Here is a 22,918-nt window from a genome sequence, read left to right on the forward strand (position 1 = left end):
AGTGATATTAAACACATATTCAAACATAACTCAATAAAATTTTAATGAAAATAAATACATTTTAATTTGTAGGTATTCGATTTCTATTTAAATACCTATTTTTTCGATAATTTAGAAATACTATTCGGGCTAAACAAGACTCTACTGTTAATATAATTATTATCATTAAAACTTAAAATTTGGAATAATAGTATAAAAAGATATATCCATTTTAGAAGCCACTATCTAATATAATATGCAATTTAGGTACTATAGATTATTGTAATAGAAAATAATATGAACTTCGGTAACTATATTCAGTGCTAAAAGCGGAAAGATTGATTGTTTGTTAATAATCAAAGTTTTTTGTTGTACCATATAGAGTATTATCGTATCTATGCGTACATATACCTATGTAGGTATTTTCAATTTAAATTCAAATTTGGATAAAATAATATATTTAAACAGATAATAGCAATTTCAGTTATACTATTTAAAATTGTATGGTATATTATTATACCTTATATACATACATAACGATATTTTTAAATGTAATGTTCTTACCAAAAATGTATTTAATTTATCCTATTATTAAAAAAGCAATAATATAAATTATGTATCATAAAATTTACTTAGGAAAATAGGTTTGCTTACCATCTTCTTTCAAAATTGCTTTATATAGGAAAACATTTATCACTTAATTCAAATTAAAACATACATTAGGTACAGTGACTTAATGGTCATTTACACTCGGCACTAATTGTAAATTAGAGTGGTTACATACATTTGCCCTTTTTTGCGATCAACTTTTAAGAATACTTTTTTTTTTATTATTAAATAAAAACACCAACTAGGACCATTTAGATTAAAATATTTATTTGATTTTTGTCTTCTTATTTTAGTTTGTTATGGTAAGACAATTTATTATTATAATCGTAAATGCTTTTTTATAGTAGCATTTAATAGACTATAGGCATTATATTATTAATCAACTTATTATTATTAACCAAAACGGTTAATGAAACATATAATATATACATAAATTATTAATCTATTTTTTTTTTATAAAATTAAAATGTTTCATTCTCACTTTTATCAGACTCATTAATACAATCTGGATTTCAAGGTAATTTATTTATTGTGTTATTTATTTTCTATTGTTAATAATATAATAATATATAGAAACATCTAACGTATTTGAATGCTATATATTTCTATTATATCTACCTATTATTATTTTAGACGTAAAAGTTGAACAAAATATTGAATTTATATTTCCTATATCAAGTAAGTATGTAATAGATTAAAAAATATACTAATAAAGGTAAGGTGATATTGGTAAGGTAAGGTTAGGTTAATTTTTAGAACCATTCTTCGATATAATTAAACTTAGACTTGTCGATACTATATGTACAACTTACATAATAAGAATCTAATATAATATAATCGAATTATGAGTTCATAAATATAATTAAATGTGTATGTGATGTTGGAGATAATAATTATTTATTTTAATTGTTTTTTATTCGTAGAATTTACTAAAATACGTAAAGGTAAGTTAGTTTATTTTATGTAGGTCATGATTTATCACGGTCATTACTTAATATTTTGCTGATAGTATATAAAGGAAAAAGGGTGGTCATGTGAGTAACGCTCTGCTGTATAGAAAGTCACTATTATTTATGTGTTATATTTGAAATTTGAATCCATTCATATATAGCCATATAAGTATCATTGTATACGAAAAACGTTTCTGAACAGACAGAGATGCTTTGTCAGTCTAGGATATAATATATAAAATAGGTATATATTATATATTATTTGTATGGTTTTTGTTTTTTTTTTTTTTTAACTATAATCAGAAAAAATTATAAGAAACGTTGTATTAAATTTTCAAGGTTTTTTGCGAAACCCAAAATTCGTTTATCGACACTTAAAAAAAAATATATATATATAAAAAAATCGAGTTTTTTGAAAACTGGTTTTGCGTAAAAATTACCGTTTTCCGTCACTTTTTTTTTTATTTTTCCCGATTTTTTTGAAAACTAATGGAAAAATCTTACTTTTGACCTCTATAATGCACCAAGGATATTCACTTTGCCTTCGGAAACCACTTCTGAATTTTTAAATTTAAGCATTATCACGCTGTAACCGTTAAAAAAAAAAAAAACATAATTATAAAATCAATAAATTCATCACATAATTTAGAATTTAAAACAGCATTTCCCAAAGTGTATTCAGTGGTACGTTAGGGTTCCATGGGACAATATCAAAGGTTCCACCAGATGTATGTGATTATTGAGAAAATTGTTTTATATTATACATGGAAAAATCAAAAAAAAATTTGATTGAAAATTGTTTTTTTTTTAAACTAATTTTAATAAAGAATAATCATTAACATTATCGTTAAAACATTTTGGAGAGTATTGATTTCATTTTTTTTTTATTATTATTATTAAAATTGGATTTAAGTTGGAATTAAAAACATAAGGGTTCCGTGAAACACGAACTATTTTATTATGTCACCATTATGATCGTAAAAATTTGGAAACAGCTGATCTAAAACACTTATAATCATATAAATGTGTTATACAAGTATCTAAATAATTTTGGTCAAAACAAATTAAAAGAGTACTTACAAATTTTTGTTAGTTGAAAATATTAGATTTTACTAGTAAATTTAAAAGTTGAAAAGCTTATTTTTTAAAACTTCTACTAAAAAAATGTTGTACAACTCAGAGTCTTAGGATATAAAATTCATGATAGTAAGAACTGACTAATGGGTAAATACAATAAAACTAATATTATAATGATTTTTATTATGCTCCTTAGGAAGATATGCGTTCCATTTTAATAATTATCTCCAAAGATTCAAAGAATACAATGAAAAAAGTATGTAACAATAAATGTACTGTTTATTATTTTGATTGCAAGGATTAAAGATGAAAACGTTCTTCACTAATTATATTAAATTTATTTACTCTATATTTAAAAAACTAACTTCAGTGAGCTAAAAAAAATACTCAAATAATAATATTAGTTAATAATTATTATAGGTATATAGGTTCTATGGTATTAGTAATTTTAATTTTTTTTCTTAACATTTTTTTAACTTAAGTTGGAAAATGTTAATTAGGTAATTGAAATGTTTTTGTACTCCAATAGACACAGACACTATTAGACAATTATTCTAATCAAGATTATATTCGTATGTCTTATTTTTTATTTATTTAATTTCTTGTATTGCCTTTCCCCCATGTTATTATATTGGGGATTAACTTGGAAAAATTGACTACCTAATTCGAATTTGATGTAAAACTAGCAAACCGTTTGAATCAATCGTTTGTAATTGGTTTTACTTACATCTTATTTAATTAAATATGGAATTCAAAATTTACAAGGGGATATACAGTTATGAAATGAATATAACAATTTTTTTTTTTTTAACAATGCTATATCTATAAACTTAGAAATTAATAAATAACTATGGTCTATGAGAAAATGGTTATTATTGACTTATATCTAAAACTAATATTTTTCAACTACCATCCGCGATTTCACATAGTTTCATAATAATTTTTTATTCTTTATACATTGGTATTTAGCACACAATTCACAACTTTTCACCATTAGCTTTATTTTCTTAGGTGTTTATGTTTGGCCTATAAACTGTTTTTCTATCTCTTAACTCAGTTATATTTTTACTAACGGAAATGGTTGAAATGTATTTTTTATTTTACATTTTCTCGTAAGAATTACGATAGTTAACGATACAGCTATTTAATTATTACTTAATAAATACATATTGTTAATTATCAATGAGTCTTGTACATTACAGTATGTCTTTAAAGTGTTTGATAATTTAGTATAATACCGAAAACCTAATATGACAACTTTTTGCAAATTACTGCATCTGAACTAACGTTTTTACAATCAGATTAGGCAAACAAATTGTAGGGAGTACATTAGAAAAAACAATATTAATGATCCTATAATACTGCTAATAAATAGAAAAAAAAATAGCTTCATACACTAAACACTGTTTCTACTGTCTATTCAATTACAAGCAATAAAATGCATACTTAATAACTACTAAACCATAAAATAAATTTAAGTATAAGCATTTAAAACTTTTTTTTGGGGGGGGGGGTATGATTATGTCTAGGGGTGCAATTCTCCTTTTTTCCTTTGTTGCTACGAGCTTGCATTAGACTATCGTATACTCATATGTTAAATTTCAAGTTCATCTAGTCTATACTTCAGTTAATTCTTTTGATGCCTATTTTTATTATACCCAATCTACTGGTAAATTATACTGATGTAAAGCATCTACAGACAATATTATTTCCTAGTTTTTGTTAAAATATCGTAAAAGTGGAATCTTACACAAATTTTCTTCATTGTGGCTACCCTAAAAACGGGAATTTTGTATTAAAAATATCTTAATGATTTAGTTTTGTCTAGTATATAAAGAATAAATGTTGATACATATGAAACATACATTAGCATTTATGCATTATATCAGTAACAACATTTCAATATTTTTTTTTACATTTTAATTGTACCAGTTCTTTAATATCAGGGTCAGGCCTCACACCGATACTCGGAAACTCGAAACCAATGAATATTAATTCTCACACTTGACTTGATTTAACTAGGCATTACTTTTTTCTAGGCTTATGTTTTTCTTCATCTTCCCCAAAAACACATACGTCATCCATGGATGGACTCTATTTAGACCTTTCAATAATACTGAAAAAAGTTTTTAAAATGTTTTTGGGATTACGTTCAGTCCATGTGAAAATTGTTAAAAATAATATAGTAACTCTTAACATTGTACTTATCATCTCTCGAGCCGTTGGTAAAGAGATATGTTTTTTTCAAATTTTAATTAAGATCTTGAGCGTCTAAATCTAAACAGTGGCGTATTTAAGAGGGCTCTCTCTAAGGTTAGGTTAACCCCAGTGGAGCCCGGGCACCGTTTCTTTGGCTCCATAAATACGGATCTAAACGTCTAATTTATATAATATATTATTTTATTCTGTGCTATAATAAGTTGTAACTTGTAACCATAATATAAAACGTGATTTTTTTACGTAATTGGGAAAAAAAATATCATACATTTTTATGCATGATTGACACATCTTGCCAGTTGGAAATAGGGTTTGAATGTTTACTTAGTTCAATATTTACTTACGTAGGAAAAATATCATTTGAGAATTTGGTTAAGTTTTATTTACCATCAGTGAAAAATGAAAATGCTTATGTAAAAGTTAAAATATGGACATTAAAAATAGCCAGTCAAGATATAAACATCAAGCACTTTTGAGCTGCCCAAAGACTGACTTTCCAAGTATACATTTTTTAATTAAATTAGTTTTCCCATTATCAGTGTTAACAGCTACACCTGAAAGATCTTTTTCAACCTTAAAAAGGTTAGTGAGTATAGAGGCTAAATGGACTAGCTTTGATGTCCATTCATCGGGACATGCATCTCGTCGTTTAAACTGCAGCAGTGCATTTCTCAGTATTTGTAGTTTTTCAGTAGACATAAAAAACATATTTTCAATGATTAACACCCATTTAATATAATTTGAAATATTTTTATTTTATGTAATTTGCATAAAAAATGTTTAAAACAATAAAATTCTATTTTTTTTGAATATTTAGTATTTTACATGAGATACATACGCTTTGTTTAACACCAATGTATCCTTAGATAGATCTTTTTACCTCATTTGTAATCCATTATTTTAACATACTTTTATAATAATCATTTTATTGTACAGTTCTGATGTACCTATTCAATTACGTTATAAATATAAGATATATTTAATAATTTTTAATTTGACTGTGATCATAGTTTAAAATAATTATGCCATAATAAACATAAACATTGATTTTAACAGGATAATATCACAAGATAAAATGAAATTTTATAAATTACTTTTTAATTATTTTTTATTTTCTTATGGTTAATTATTTCGACTTTTTTAGTATAGACTATAAAATAATTATTGTTCTATGTATTGATGAAATTATCAATGAAATGGCATTAAATCCTAGAAAATTGGATTTTTTAATATAAAATTATGTTGTTTTATAAGATTAAAAACAAATATTTAACATCAAAATGGATTTATGTTAATCCATTGTAATAAATTGAATTTATAATTTACATATGAAAATATGGTAAATTTATTTAGTAAAGACTAATTGGGGGGTGTGGGAGCGAAGCACTGAAGCCAACCATGGATCTGTTTTATGAAAATTTTCTGGACCCTCCTCATGACAAATTCCTAAATACGCCACTAAATCTAAACAAATGTATAACGCTTTATTAGGTTATTAATTATTATCATTAATTATATTCAAAATCAACCACACACTCAAATATTTACTCAAATTCTTTCTCTATTTTCTATTTTTAAATTTACTCGTTTTACTTGAAAGATATTTACTCTAATAACTGATTGAAATTGCACATTTATTGTAACCCATTCTTTTAATTAGTTCACAGTTATCATTATTTAAAAAAAAAAATTTCAAAAGACTCTTTAACATACTTAATTTTACTTAGTTTTTCCTAATATTTGAATACCTATATCTGAATTGTTTATAATAGTTATTTGTTTTGCTTTTCTCCAAAGTAGTTTACGAATTAATGAAATAAAAAAATCGTGTTAAAATTATTTAAACAATCGATGATGATAATTAATATAATATATTACTGTGAAGATAAAGGAGTTTTTAAGTTACAAAATGCATCAGTTAAAATCGTTAAAAGATTACAACTTTAAGTTAGTTTTAATAAATTATAATTAAAAGCGAAATATTAATTAAATTAATTTGTTAAAAGAAAGTATTAATCTAATTAATTTAAAGAAAAGATAAAATATTATGTAAATAAAGTAAGTTTTTTTGGTGTGGTTAAAGGGCATATTAATTTAAAACAATGGTAAATTAGGATTCACAACAGTAAAATATATATAAGAACTAGAACCATAAAATATGTTAATCAAAGACTGAACTATTACTTTATGACTGTCGATATATATATTTTTTTAACGTAATTGCTATTATCATTCTATTGGTTTTGATTTTGATTTTGAATTTAGAGGACTATTATGAAGTTGTTTCACCTTATGAAAGTAGTAAGTTATTATTTGGTTAATAGATTATTACATTAATTTGTAGGCAGTAAGTGAGTTATTATATGTAGTAAAATCGCATACATAATATTAAATAAGTATGATGTATGTATTTCGAATTTGTGGAAAGTTTGGATTAACAGAAATCTCATCATTCTAGTAATTAATATACATAAATACATGTACATACGTATATTATGTATATATATTTATGTATATATATGTTCATAATTGTAAGCTGTAAGGTACCTATATTATAATATGAAGCCTATACATTTTTTCGAATTAGATATGTCCATTCATTATGGTTATCTAAGAAATTGGTGCAGTGTTCAAGGTAAAAGCATTATTAAAGCATTTTGTTTACGTATATTTTGCTAAGTACTGTTTTCCATGCCAATTCAAGTTTATAAAGTTATCTATTTTTATCATTAAGTTTATTTTATATTGAGTTCTTGACAAATAAAAAAGGTTTTAATAATTAATAGTCTGTTTTGAAACAAAATTATTGATCGATGTTCATCTTTTATCAGGACAACCGTTGGTTGTTATATAAGTAGATAAAACTCATAATTTACAATAGTCTAATATATTTTAACAATAATATTGTCTACTATACATTTAGTACTAGGAGTTAAGTTCCTAATAATTTTGCGTCCTTAACTTTCATAGTTATATTTTATGCTCATTTTTTATCATTCATTTATAAATTTAAGAAGTATATAGGTATACATTGGTTAACATAATAATAAAAAAATGTTTAAATTACAAATTGTTCGTGTTTTGATTTGATTTAGAAAGGTGAAATTTATTTACTGAACGCTAATGAATGCAAAAATAAAATATTTTTATTATACGTACTATCGAAATTAAATTATATACGATTGATTAAAATATTATTAATTAATAATAATATGCTACTAATGTTTAGGGTCTAAATTTTAGACTAAGACATTGTTAATGATTTTCATAAATTAAACTTATATTAAAATTCGTATAAAAAAGTATCCAACATAATTTGTTCGATTTAATTGCAAGCTATACTTTTAAGTTTGAAATAGATTTTTTATAAATAAAATATATGTACCTATATAAATTTATTTTTATCAATATATTGCAGTTTGTTATGGTAAGGTTATACATTATAGATATTATTTGTATAAGTTAATTATGTATATGTATTGTATATATACATACAGGGTGATCCATTAAGCATAAAATATTCAATATCTCAAAAGGTATTCACTTTTTCCATTTTTTTCTTCAAAATTTGAGATTCACACTAATCTAGAATTGTAGAACTCATACTCATAGCCTTAGCGGTTGATGAATCTGTCAGGACAAGTCATTTTATATAATATAGAGATTATTAATATCTATACTTATTTATTTTTTTCTAAATAGTACTTATTATTAATTATTTTTATTTTATATAATTTTGTTTATTTAATTTTTGTGTATGTTATAAGCATTTCCATATGGCTCAAACGGTATTTTTAGTTGAATAAGTCCTCGTCCAAATGGTATAACATTATATTTACTCGTTCAAACAGACCATATTTTAGGCCGAGTTGCACAAACAGTCTCGCCCAAGATTATCACCGCTACTCTTTGGGTTGAATAATATCGAATTTATTACATGATAAATGGTAAGTTTAAAATATTAATTAATAATAATCAATAGTTGATAAGTTTATTATTATGACCAGTGCCACAATCACCTTTGTGGTACGAAATGCGTGACTCCATGGAAAATGGGCATTATTTATTTATTTTTTATTTTATTTATTGATATAAACGCCAAACGGCTTTTTACGTATTGACGCGGACCTAGCGGAGGTTGATTGTAGATCGTCCTCGAAGGTGGGTGGTCGGCGTCTGTTGAGCTGTGACCGTTGTCGGTAATGTACTGGTGACGGAGATGATGGTCGATCGATCCTGTAGTCGGACGAGGGCTGGCGTATCCAACGTGGTATGATTATTGGTCGTCGTTCTTACGTTTTTAAAATACGGGCGATCATAGCACCTCGTTGTTGCGTTAACGTTGCGTGTCGCAGAGCGGCCGATCGTCGGCGGCTGGTATCCGTCCAGTGCAACTGGTCTTCTCGACCTGCCTCACCTTTGGGACGTTGGTGGGCGAGTTGACTAAGTCGTATTGTCGTAGGCCTTAGTGGCAGTTGATAAGGTGCAGATCGGTCACTGCGGTGTCTGTACTTAGTACTGGCGACCGTTGCGTACCGTATCAATATAGCAATAAAGATATTACACAAATTAACGAAAACGATAATGATAACTATGTACTAAGAAATAAGAATGATAATAATTATAATAAGAAAAATAAACACATTAGGTAAAAACAACATTTAAGGCCATATATCTAAATTATTATTATTTAAACTGCGCATAGCTCTAACCAAAGGATCATTAGATAAACAATTTGAACGGAAAATTAAGATATGAAAGGACTCGGTTGATCTAGTATCTTAGTACGAACTCTAAGGCTAATACGTTCAAGAAGACGCAGAACATTAATTTTACCCAGGATTAATTTTCAATGGAAGATATGATCCGCAATCAATCGACTGTCCTCGATACATTTAGAAGCTTTATGTAGGTACTTTGTTAATTGCTTTGAATTGTATAATATGTTTAATTGCCATAGAATATAAAAATCCTAAAAATTGTAAATAATATCTACTGACGAGTTATAACACATTTACACTAAATAAACATTTCCCAAAACTACCAAACTTTGAGAAGCTATATCTCATCCACTGATTAACGAAAAATGAAAATTTGAACGTGATAATCTATAAAAAAAACCTTATTAATTTTTGAAATGTTATGTATAGGTTTTCATTTGATAATTAAAAGTTGATAGCTTTTACTTAATAAATATAAGGGTGAAAATATGATAGAGTTCTACAATTCTAGAATAGTGTTAATCTAAAATGTTAAAAAAAAAAACAGAAATTGGAAAAATGTGAATACTTTTTGATATAATGAGTGTTTTTATGCTAAATGAATCACTCTGGATCCACAGTGAAACCTCGATAAGTAGAAAATAAAATTCTGTGCTCCGAATATAGACGGTTAATGATGGATAATTTTATACACATTTGTCTAATCGGTTTAAATACTATTGATAATAGCATGTGCTCTCAAATTTTAAGTTAAAGTAAGATAAAAAATTATAAAACTGCCCACATGTTTTGTTACATTTTTTTCATGATATTTTTTTTTTTATAATAAACTGTTTAATCACATTTTTGATAAAATTACATTTCCCTTGAATTTCGACTTTTCGAGGTTCTGCTGTATATTACTATATTAGTAGGTATAAACCTTTTACAATTTTTTTAATTGATTGGATTTTATAATTTATTGCAATTTATTACTTTTTCACCTAACTAATTCCTTAGTTATTCAATATCTTTAATTTTGTTTTATAAATTATTATAAAGCATTTATAGTTTATTGAATAATTTATAGTAGTAAACTTACAATTGTATTGGGTACATTTACACCGACTAATATATTATGCAGATTTAAACTTTAAAGACTTGAAATTAAGTATCCATTTTTAGTCATTATTTTATTATATTAATTATGGAATCAAATAATAGATAGTCTATTAACCATTTATTTTTATACTGCGATGTAAAAATTATTATTTTAATTATTGCTTAGATGATTTAAAAGCTGCAGGTTTTGTATGTAAGTTTAATAGTATAATTATATTTGTAAGATTAATTTTCAAATCATTGATGAATGCACTACATTATTTATGTACCTACTTTGCATAGTTATTTTTATTACATTCTAATATTATAATATGTGATAAATACAACGAAATTTGAATTTATCTTAATTACTTTATGAACATCTAAAAATAAAGATCACAAATGAATATTTGATGTCTGTATGGAAACGGGGGTACTTTTTATCACTTTTACTTAGGAAAACCTCTAAATAACGACACTTTTATTGCAATTTAATTTTTGATTTTGACATTTTTATCGCGAATGTAGAATAATTGTGGAATGCCTTAATAAAAATGTTATATCTACCTATCTTATCTAAAGTTACTACATACCAGTATATAGGTATTCAAATATTTTACAACACACTAGAAAAGTGATCGAACTATCATTATTATGAGAATTCAAAAAAAAAAAAAATTTTTTAGATCGGCTTGCTTCGGATAATTACTATCGTGTATGTCCAAAACATGGTAAGTTATTCAGTGCATATAATAACAATTATAATACATTTTTACCACATCTGAAATTCACCAATATCATTTTAATGATGTCAAAATGTACGAATGAGTAGACTATATTATAGAATATACAGAAAATTGAAAATAAAATGTTTCTCATACATTCACTATATTTTGATATCATATTAACTATAACGTACGTCGTATAAATACTCGGCTGTTACCCATAAACACAAAATATGATCCAAACGCAACCTTAAAGTGCAAATAAATTTTATAAAAATAAAGTATATTTTATTAAAATATCAGTTGTTACTAATATTTAATTAAGAATTTGCTGGGATATTAAAATTTGTGATATTGAAATTAGTTAAAAAATTAAAATTAAAATTATAACTGAGTATTATTTTAAATTTGCAAGTATCATGAAATATGAATACAACTATAACGAGTAGGTACTTTCGAATTACGGACGTGTTTTTGGGGTACATACTAATGTCGGCCTATAATTTTTTAGCGTGTATACCAATTTCGGCCTAAATTTAATTAACTAAACATTTTTGAAATATAAAATTATATATTTTCTACTTTTCTCACTACATATACTCGTAATTTTTATTTCATTAGCCATTAGGAAAATAGTTAAACAAAACAAAGTTTAAAGTTAGATATGAAAGCGCTGAAACGTTCTCAGCAGTAGAAATAAGGAACAATTAAGATTCATTTGGTGTTTTGGGTATAAACAGTACAATAATTACTAGAATGGAAACCATACGTAGAGACCTCGGTGATGACCCAGGAAGAGATGTATAGATGTTGTCCAAGAATATTTAAGGAATATAATAATAGACTCACGAAGAGAAGTGGTGTTTAACACATAGAATTCCATCTATCTATACAGTCTTGGATTAGCTTTATCTATCTTCCATACCTTTTTCTTATTTCTTATCTAATTTTTGTTGTGATGACGAACTTCGATTAAAATGATCAACAATTTACTGCTCTTAACTTTTTTGTTAATGTTTTAATTAAATCATTTTGGAGCTCGAAGTTTACAGATTATTGAATAGAATCTGTGGTAGATAGGTACAATAGGTACATCTAATTAAATTTTCCTGGCCTATGTCATTAATAACCTTCGCCATATTTTCTGCATTGTCACTGACAATAGCAAACACTTTATGTTCAATTTGCCAATTTCGTATTACAGATTTTCAATAATTGGTAATATTTTCCAAAGTATGCGATTCAAGTCCCTTAACAGTTTCCAAGATTTTATTTCGTAATTTCCAAGTTTCCAAGTATCCAAAAAAATGATATGTTACAATTTTTACATCCAAATAACTATTGATTGCCACTGAAGTAAAAAAAGTCAATAGTTAAACACACATTAGGTATATCTTTCAAAGTCTCTTTTAATTTTTCCCTTTCAACTATTGCCATTTGATCAATTTATCTTGTTATAGTCATACTACATGGGACAATATATTGTGGCACAACTATATTCATGAACTCACGAAATCCTTCACCTTCTGCGATACTAATTGGTTTTAATTGTATTAAATCTTTAACAATTTTTTAGTGAGCTTTTTACTACGACCCCCACCTCCACTACTACAGATGTACATACTTTAAAATAATTTTAAATATCACTCGATGAACTAGATGTTTTTGATGCGTTGTACTGTTACAAATGTAGTTATAAATTAGTAGTATTACCACTGAATGCAATAATAGACTTATACTCGCGACAATGAATTTGTTTTTTATTTAACATTGTACCAACATTATCTATTTGGAAGCCAAAATGTTTACATACATTACTACGACTTCTAAGTTATGATATAACTCATAATTTTTAATTAATTATAAATATCAGAGAACAACGATGTACTTACTCAACGTAGACGACGGAAAAAATTGACTAATTGTAAAAATTCAACTTTCACAGCTATATAAGTTTATTGTCAGAGCCTCATCGTATTGTACTATTGCTTATCATTAGTGTTCAATCGTTCTTTGACATTGATTCACTGTCAAAACGTATATAAATAGAAAATAGAAATTTCAAATTGCAACGAATTAATATCAATTTTCGATTTCGATAACGTCGTGTATCATTAAACAACAATATAATATCGTATAAATATATACATCTTATTATGCATAATAATTAATATATAACAAACATGATGTTTTCGGAAAATATAATTAACCTATATTATTTTGTTAGTTGTTAAATAAATGATTTTATAAAAGCTATATCAAGAACATATGAAATATATAAATAAACATACCTATTACCAAGTCATATAAACAGATAGATCGTATTTGCTTAGAATTGTTTTTCGCATACAATGATAAATCATTGAATTAAAATTTAACAAAATCCATTACCTACAGTCTACAGAAGGTTAATTGACACCAAGTGTTCAGCATAGTGGTACTCACTTGCACGTTTTTTTGTTAATTGAATATATATTTTTAATTCATTATACTTTGTAATTATTTTTATAAAATAATGACAAATAGTCATTATAGAGACGTTAATACAAATTAAATGTGTATTGTGTTTCTTGATATTTATTATTATTTATATATCACTTATAAAACAAATCTTATTTATTTTTTTAAATTTTCCAGAAAACAAAATATTGAGTTTTTCTAGTATGTTTACAGTATATTAACTTTTATAGAAAGGAACTACTGAAATATGTTGATATTTTATAAATATAATTCATCGGGCTCGTAGCCAGTTGGAATGTTTAAGGTTTTAAAACAATCACCACTCCATGGTGTTATAAATATATTTTAATTCATTTTATTTATCATATATTTTTCTAAAAAACATATTCAAAAGTTGAACGTATTTTATTAGAAATTCCAATAGTATAGAGATTGAAACTTTAAAATTTTAACAATTTAAACGTCAACTTTAGAAAGATAGTTCTTGAAATAAACTCAAACAAATTACATGTGTTTTTCCTCTGATTATTATTAAATTCTTATAGGTATACAGATAAATTACAATATTATTTTAGAACATTTCAAGCGGTACCTATACACTTATCGAATAATTGTAGTTGTTAAATACATGAAATAAGTTTTCTGCTCATGAATAGTCACAGTATGCAGGTTAGGTTACTCTTGCATATTATAAAAATTATCTGTTAATCTTATTTTTTGGTCTTTAATTTTTCTATCGGTTGGCCTCAGATCTTCAAACTTCTCTGTCAAAACTCAAGTCATTTAAATTTCGATAACTCACATATGCACGTCCTTCATAATCTGTGAAATGTATTCCATTCTTGGTCTTCCTTTTACAGTTTTACCATCCATATATTCTTCAATAATCAGTTTCAGCAAACTATCATGGCGAAGAATATACCTTATCATATTAATTTCTTTAGTTTCTTTCTTGTTGCGCTTACTGTCCATTTCTCACATCCGTAAAGTGTTTCACACTATAAGTATGATTTCAGGAAGTTTTTCCACACGTCTATTTTCACACTGTTCGTAGATACGTGCTTTTGCTTTGGAATATTCTTTTTCCTTGCGCTATCCTATTTATTATATCTAATTGGTTTTTATCTTAATCGATTATTTTACTTCCAAGATAGTAGGAGCTTTACTCTTGTTCAATAAGTTCACTTTTAATATTTATGTTTTCCACTTTTCATCTTATTTACTACGCGACATAACTTTGGTTTTATTTTTATTTAATTTCATTCCATAATTTTCTAAGATATTTTCCGGTTTATCAAGTAATATTTGCAAGTCTTATTTTTTAGTGAAAAACGCTATAATTATCTGCATAGCAAAGTGCTAAATTTTGCTTACTTACTCTGATTCCCACTTATCTACATTATCTATATTAAAAGTTAAATTTGAATGATTTACATTTTTAAGTGGGGTAGACCAATTTTTTCAGAATATTGTGTAGTTCTACAAAATAACCTGCGGATAATATAAAATATTTTTTAAAATTATTAATTATTACGAATATATTACTCATTACTAATAGCTTAAAACTTTTTACCAATAAAATTGACAAACATAATTATTAATTACATTTTATTTTTTAGACTATGTAATTTCTTACTGTAGACATTTGAAATTCATTGCGACATATGGTGTTCGTAAGTATAAATTTGTTATTAACAAATTATTGAAAGTAGAATAAAAAAACACAACGCACATTTTAAAATTTTACTTAAGTTTATTATTTTAGGACAAATTACACAAGCTGTATAATTAAATATTATTTGCCGCGTTAGTTTTTACCAACTAACTATAAATTCAACATGTCACGTTAATCCAAGAAAATTAGAAAATAAATAAATAAATTTAAAAAAGTTTTACAGCTGTATCCAGATCTGATTTCATAGAGTCCTTATTAAAATTTTACAAATGTACTCAAAACTTTGCTGATACCTATGTCCTATAAGACGTACAATCTTGCATTTTTTTTCAAAATAGGTTTTGTAGATTTTAGTTTATAACCTAAAAACATACGAGCAACGTCTCTTATTTACGCCTAATGAAAATATTATAGAAAATTCTCCATTTTTATTATTTTTGTTTGTTTATGGTTCCATAATAACTATTTTATTATCTGTAACTTACTTTCCCACCCTAAATACAATTAAGAATTATTAGATTTTCGGAAGATTAAAAATGCATAAGTGAGTCAAAAACAATCATCAATGAACCAAAATGTATTAAATAGTTGGTTATAGGTCCTAACACAAAAAGCAAAGGGAGCACAAAATATCTTCAATAGCTTTTGTAGTTCTTAAAATTTGCTATTAGGTACTAATAAATGTCGAATCATTAATATATTATATAAATAAAGGAGAACAAGTTTGTAGATAATGAAACAAATAGCAGAGGCACTATATATTTAAAAAATCATTTTTTTTTTAAACTGTATTATTATTAATACCGTAAAATACAACATAATTAATGTTGCAGAAACTTATATATTCAAGTATAACGTGGATAAATCGTACAAAATTCCTGAAAGTTAGTAATTCTATATGTTTTATTTATTTATTCATTATATGTATATTATGTTACAAGAAAAGTATGAACTCAAGAATTGCACACAATTTTTAATTTTAGTAGTCAAAAATCTCGTTTATTAAGAACAGTATAATTATATACATTTTTAATATTGATGTATAAAAATAATAGTGTTTATGTAAATTTAAAATTTTTTAATATAGGTATAATTACAACCTCCCGGCATGGGGTACCTTAATTGGTAACGGGTGTGACAAACCCGCAGACCCCAGTCTGTGGAGTAGGGAAAATAGAGCTCTCACCGATTATTGCATAATATACTGCGAATTGTATTGCAATAGCCCACGCTGACTTTAAGTAGTTGGTGTGGAATGGCTCTCCAGTTTGGGGGTTTAGCGTCAGGCTAACAATCCGACCTCGTAAAAAAACAGTCAGTTAAGAAACCATCAAAAAAGCCTCGGAATTGGATTAATAATGGAAAACAACTGGATTTGGAAAATGGACTACGTTTGGGAACTTTGAACATTAGAACTTTAACAAACCAGGAACTTTGAAAAAATCAAAAACTACAGGAGCTATTTAGTAGGCCAAATATCATTGCATTTATAAAAAATCAAACGTCTAGAATGGTTTGGTCACATATGGAGGGCAGACATACAAGTGATGAAAGAAGTTCTAGTTAACAAAATAAACAAAAAACGTCCATTAGGAAGACCAAGGACCCGACAGGTGGATGTCATGGCTCAAGACATCAATGATATAAAAGATGACTCAGTTTTTAACGACGCATATCATAGAGAGAAACGGAGTGGTTATGTGATGGCAGCGATGGATGTTAATGGGCTCACAAGCTGATGAAGAAGAAGATAATTAAAACTTATTAAAAATAGAAATTATTTTTATTCAATTTTCAAGGTTTTTACTAGTAATTGACTAAAAATTATCAATAATACCAAATTTTTACAAATAAGTTGATACTATACTCTTTTTCACGAAATAGCGGGATCGTTCTCAGACTGAAACCGGTAGCCACTGCGCATCTCTCACTTAAAACCACAAAACTGATACGTTGTCCGGATTGCGGTTGTTGCTTTTCGTTTGCCGTCGGCAACGTACCTTAAGTTATAACTCCAGTAAACTAATAAAACTAGAACAAATAAAAATTGTGGAAAACAAGTATATATTTTAAAAATATCATCGTCCAATCCTTCACAACAGTATTCCATAATAAAAACTGATGAAATATGTACACATTCATAATGTTTGAAATGCAAAAAGTATGACAGGGCAAAAAATATTAATAGATATGGGTGCAACTTCAAGTCACCATAAAGCTCAACAAAAATTAACAATCAAAAGCCAAGTAGGAATAAATTTGGGTCTGAGTTCAACAAATAAATATAGTACCTAATGAAAACTTATAAAAAAATTGAAAAAAAATTTACAGAAGTTATAGGTAGCAGTTATGAATGAAGGAAGAGAAACACACTTAATAACAGTTGAAGAAGTCAATATTCAAAAGAAAGTTGATCCACAACTCCGGCTTTATTCAACAAAAAGAAATCCAGCAAAACATTAATAGCAAAGCCAAAGTAAATAAAGCTAATGCAATTACTTTTGGACTTAAAACTGACAACAATGAGACTATAAATGTACATACTACATACTGTATTCGATCATTTTTATTCTAAATAAGTACTAAAAAAAAATAACTTTACATTTACTTTAAAATTAATAAATTTGTTATTTGGTATGAGAATTATTGATTGTAATTAAAATTAATATTTTGTAAATCATTAAAAATTAATAAATTAAATATTAAAATTAAATAAAAGTGATTATTATCACTATTCAATGGTATAATAAGAAGAGCTGCGGGCGCATCAAGTTATTTGTCATTCTGCAATTAGACGCTTGAGAAATTTAACAGTTTTATAGCTCCAGAAGAAGATGACACACAGATTAAAAAAGTACACATCATTGTAAATTAATACATTCTTGGCTCCTCTCAGAATATAAAATAAATTATACATATATTGTATAATAATTATTAATACTAAAAAAATATATATTACTATTAACATTTTTTTTTTTTTTTTTTTTTATACAGATGCTGAAGCAAGAAGTCCAATAGATTTTTGTTTATTTCATATTATAAAACCAAAAGAAAGATACTTCTCTTATATTATCAAATAATAAGAAAAAGCTTTATTAATTTACATAGGTATATTTAATGTATACAGTTATGAATTCATCTATGAAGAGGTCACTTCACTCTATTATTTATTTTTCATTATATTACATCACTCAAACATTTACCTTAGTACGTAATAGCACGAAATAAATTACATTAATAAAAACGTTATGTTGTGATTAAATAAATGTACTGTGTACTAAGTTATCAATAATAGTTCCTAAAATCCATTATGTTATATATTTTAACGTAAGATACATTTTGTACTATAATATATTATACTTCGTAAGGTAAATGATATGTTGATTGGATTAACAACGATTACTGATCGATCCACTAACGATGCCGCTAGTAGCGTTAAGTTTTCCCGGGTGACGTTATATGTGTCCGTGCGTAACCACGTTACGAGACCACTCCTCTAAATATGGTTACGGTCATACAAATATCAACATCTACTGCCAACGGTAACTAAACGAACTCAAACAAATAATAATTAACAGTCGACTCAAAATTAAATAGCTTGTCGGAACATTCATAATAATAATTTATTTAGAAAAAATAATAGTAATACAACACAAAGATACAGTTAAATCACGTATAATGCACACAACTCACAAAGATACAAACACAGGTTGCAATAGATTAGTTTTATATTTATTGTAAAAAACTAATCTTAATTTATCGCAAAACAATAGAGAACACAGAGCTACAATAATATAATTTGACATTTGGTATAATGAATACCAAAATATTGATAAATATATATATTTTAGATACCATAGGTACTATACCACTAAATGACAAATGTGTGGTAAAAAGTACTTTATACAAGTTTCTACTTCCTGAGCAATAAAAACGAGTCTAAAAAAACTAAGCATACCACACAAGAACTGTAATAATTTATAACATAAACTAGTGCTAATCGATCTGAACACAAATTGTTAATGGCACCATCTGACGGATATGTACAGTGTTATTTTTATTTTTTTGATATCCAGGCTAAGTTAGTAGTGTCGAGGGAGATGTATATGCTACTATGGCCATGAAACGTGTCGGGATAGTAAGCGCATCAAGTTTTATATTGCAATAAGAATGCAATTATGAGTGTGGTCACCTAGTCTTCACAATGCATCTTTATATATAGGATTATTGCACATTATCAAATCCGGGTCCACATTTACAACAACACCTACAAAGACACCTGGTTCCTTCCAGAAGGCTACGATTCGATGGAAGCAAGAGACGCACCACAATATATAGGGGAGCCCGAATACCAGCAACGGCAGATTTACCATACCTACCTTTCAACACCTGAGCACTTTCACGACACTCAGCCACTTATTAGTTACATGTACTTTATTTATACGTAATAAAAATATTATTCATTATTAAGTTGTAACTTTCATTCTAAATAACATTTTGGATTCAACTTTGATATTGGCACGCAACAACAGTGTACAAAGCGATGGCTTATACAAAACACGATGGCCGTCGAGACGTAGAAGGCGTTTTGTTGATGATTGGGGACGACAATAAACAGAGCATCATAGTATAAAACCAACATGCATTTTAAAATGCTAGATCTGTTAGGAGATGAAAATATGTGACACACAAAGGCCAATCGAATGTATACTAATAGCTGGTGTATTAAGTATAGTGCACGAGAACTGACCGTTAAAAATTAAAAAAACAATCGCGTGACGCGTATCCAAAGTATCTACGGATAATAATATCAATGCGCAAAAATGGAGAACTTCAATGTGATCGGCGATAAAGATTAATTGTAAATCAGATAAAATTATGTCCAATTAGAGTCGTAGCGTCGCTATATTATTATAGGTAATTTTACTACACGGTTACACATTTACGGTAAGTACACAAGTCTCTTTATTATACGTTCAAAAGTATTCAAAAACTTAATTTATTAGAAACTTAATATGTATGTTTGAGTTTTGTTTTAGGTAGGTATACTATACTACTATTATTATAATTTTATTTCGTTGCCAAAATGTATTATTACATTTTTTTTTTTTTTTTTGATTCATACATTATATGATATACCTAATATAAACAATGAACATAAATACTTATAATATTTTATCTATTTTGAGCGAATAGAAATCTTATACAATTTGTTTATTTATAATTTTATAATACGATATTTTTATCTAAAATTTTAATGCATAGTTATTATGAAATGTTGAAGTTTATTAAACCTCATGATATGAAGCATTTCATAATAACATTAGCGGTTTAAGTTGATCAATTTATATCTACCATAAAGTATTTATGCCATGCGTTATAGAACAGATTACTTAGACTGAGACTATAATAATTATTAAAGTTCGGTCGTTATCAATATCTGATAATTAAATTATATGGTAATAATTGTTATAGGGTATTAATTCACATACCAAATACACTATTTATGTCCAACTATTTATATGCATGCAACATAGGTATATAAAAAATTCACTGGCGAAAACTTTTCAACTAAAAATTAATATTGAACATTATATTTTTATACTAGATACTTTGTATGCATATAGTTTAAAAGTGAATTGTTACCAATATCTATGGTTAAGTAATAATTTTTGTTGAGTAAAAATATTAAAACAAAAATTGTTTGATGACGAATAGCCATTATTTGTTTGAATAATTTTGTACGTTTCCCAATATTTGTGTAAAAAATAAAAATATTGTCTAATAATGGTTTCCAATGTTTTCATAAAGATATCGGTATTATAAGTAGGGTTATTTAAATTTAAAATCATTATAATATTAACATAGTCTGCAGATACTACCGAACAATACGTCACAATGTCACATTATATTTATTATCCATGGATTATTTACAAAACTAAACAAAACAACTATTGATTGGATTTTGGTATACCACTAATAAAGTAATTAAAATAAAATAATGATATACAAATAATATAATAAATTGAAATATAATCATATCCACGAGAAACTTCGATATTTCTTATTAAAACAATCGGATAATTATGACCAATATTGTATAGATATGTATAATAATTTACATCGATTATTTGCTTGTGCGATTGTTATTTTCTAAAATATCGATTTAGTGCACAGAAACGGTTATTTGGAATTGTTACTTTTATTAGCACAATAGCACCTTGTACTTAAATTAACAATATGTATTTGAAAGGCATATATAAGACAATATTAAAGACATATCTTTGGTGGTATATAAAATATGTTCTTTTTTGATAGTATATCAAGGTTTGATAGCCGAATACTTTTAAAACGTGCAAACCGCAAATATCTGATAATTTGCGTAACGTAATAACCTGTTACACGTAGGCAGTGACTACTTAGGTAGTTATCGTTGCGTATCCTGTACAGTATTTTCAATCCAACCCTATCTTATATAGTAGAACGGCGGTAATGTATCGTAAGTCACAAGACTTTATCTAATTTGAAAATCGCACAAACTGTAAGAATATATATTTATGTTTTATTATTATTTAAGACTTCAATAACACAGTTTTTTAGCCTACTTTAAACAACATTTAGACAAATTAAATTTATAAACATTACATTTTAGTATAAAAGTACACTAAGTTTTTTCCGTATTTATATATTAATATTATTATAACAATAGTAATTATATTATATACAGTAGTATATATAGTAGTATAGGTATCTTTATAAACGTACAACACATCTCTTCGGGAATTATTATTTTATTACGGTTGTATTCGCCGCCATTTCATTTCGTCGCGGTACCATTTCGCCGCAAAATTTTCAAATATTTTTTTCTTAAAATATGGTTTTGTATTTTTTTTTTGAGCTAGCATTTTTTAAGCCAGGATAGGCTCTGGGAATAGCTAGCTTGCTATCCTTCCTTGAAAAACTATCCTTGTGTATTCCGGACTTAAGTGTTATAATACTATCTTAATTCTGAAGTTATCTATTGATAAATCCCCAAAGATTATATAAAAAAATAGAATGAACATGTGTCATCGCAGCGATAACTACAAAGTTAACAACACAGCCAGTGACGTATGAGTGCCTTGTTTTTATTGAAGTTAAAACAAATCAAAGATCGTTAGTCACCAATTTTTTTTATAAGCGTTTATAGTTCGAATTTTTACGAAATATGTCAAAATCGCGAAAATTTGCAAGTAATTTTGTAGTTAAAAAATCATAAACATTTTTATATATATATCTAAGGTCAGGTAAAAATTCGACAGTAAGTTTGCCATAAGTTTTCCTTCAATAGTAACTATATAGAAAAAACTCTAAGCATTATTATAGGATACATTTTGCGTAACTAAAACGATTTATCCTCAAACGAATTTAAATATTGTTATAATT

The 22,918-nt window shown here is 26.4% G+C and overlaps 1 protein-coding gene and 1 long non-coding RNA gene across 2 annotated transcripts; both read left to right on the plus strand.

The window, feature by feature from the left end:
- Nucleotides 1–276: 276 nt before the first annotated feature.
- On the plus strand, nt 277–18,866 carry LOC114120385 (uncharacterized). Its single transcript, XM_050200222.1, has 8 exons — nt 277–286; nt 1,079–1,105; nt 1,222–1,266; nt 1,512–1,532; nt 13,996–14,019; nt 15,438–15,491; nt 16,327–16,377; nt 18,488–18,866. Exons 1-8 carry the CDS (start codon nt 277–279, stop codon nt 18,571–18,573), a joined length of 318 nt encoding a protein of 105 aa, XP_050056179.1. The 3' UTR covers nt 18,574–18,866.
- Nucleotides 1,568–7,522, plus strand: LOC126550207 (uncharacterized). The gene is made up of 4 exons (XR_007604248.1): nt 1,568–1,782; nt 2,812–2,871; nt 7,098–7,133; nt 7,420–7,522. It is a non-coding gene; the product is annotated as an uncharacterized LOC126550207 (long non-coding RNA).
- Nucleotides 18,867–22,918: the final 4,052 nt, after the last annotated feature.

Source organism: Aphis gossypii, chromosome 2 (genome assembly GCF_020184175.1).
Source record: "Aphis gossypii isolate Hap1 chromosome 2, ASM2018417v2, whole genome shotgun sequence".
In the NCBI taxonomy this organism is placed as follows: domain Eukaryota; kingdom Metazoa; phylum Arthropoda; class Insecta; order Hemiptera; family Aphididae; genus Aphis; species Aphis gossypii.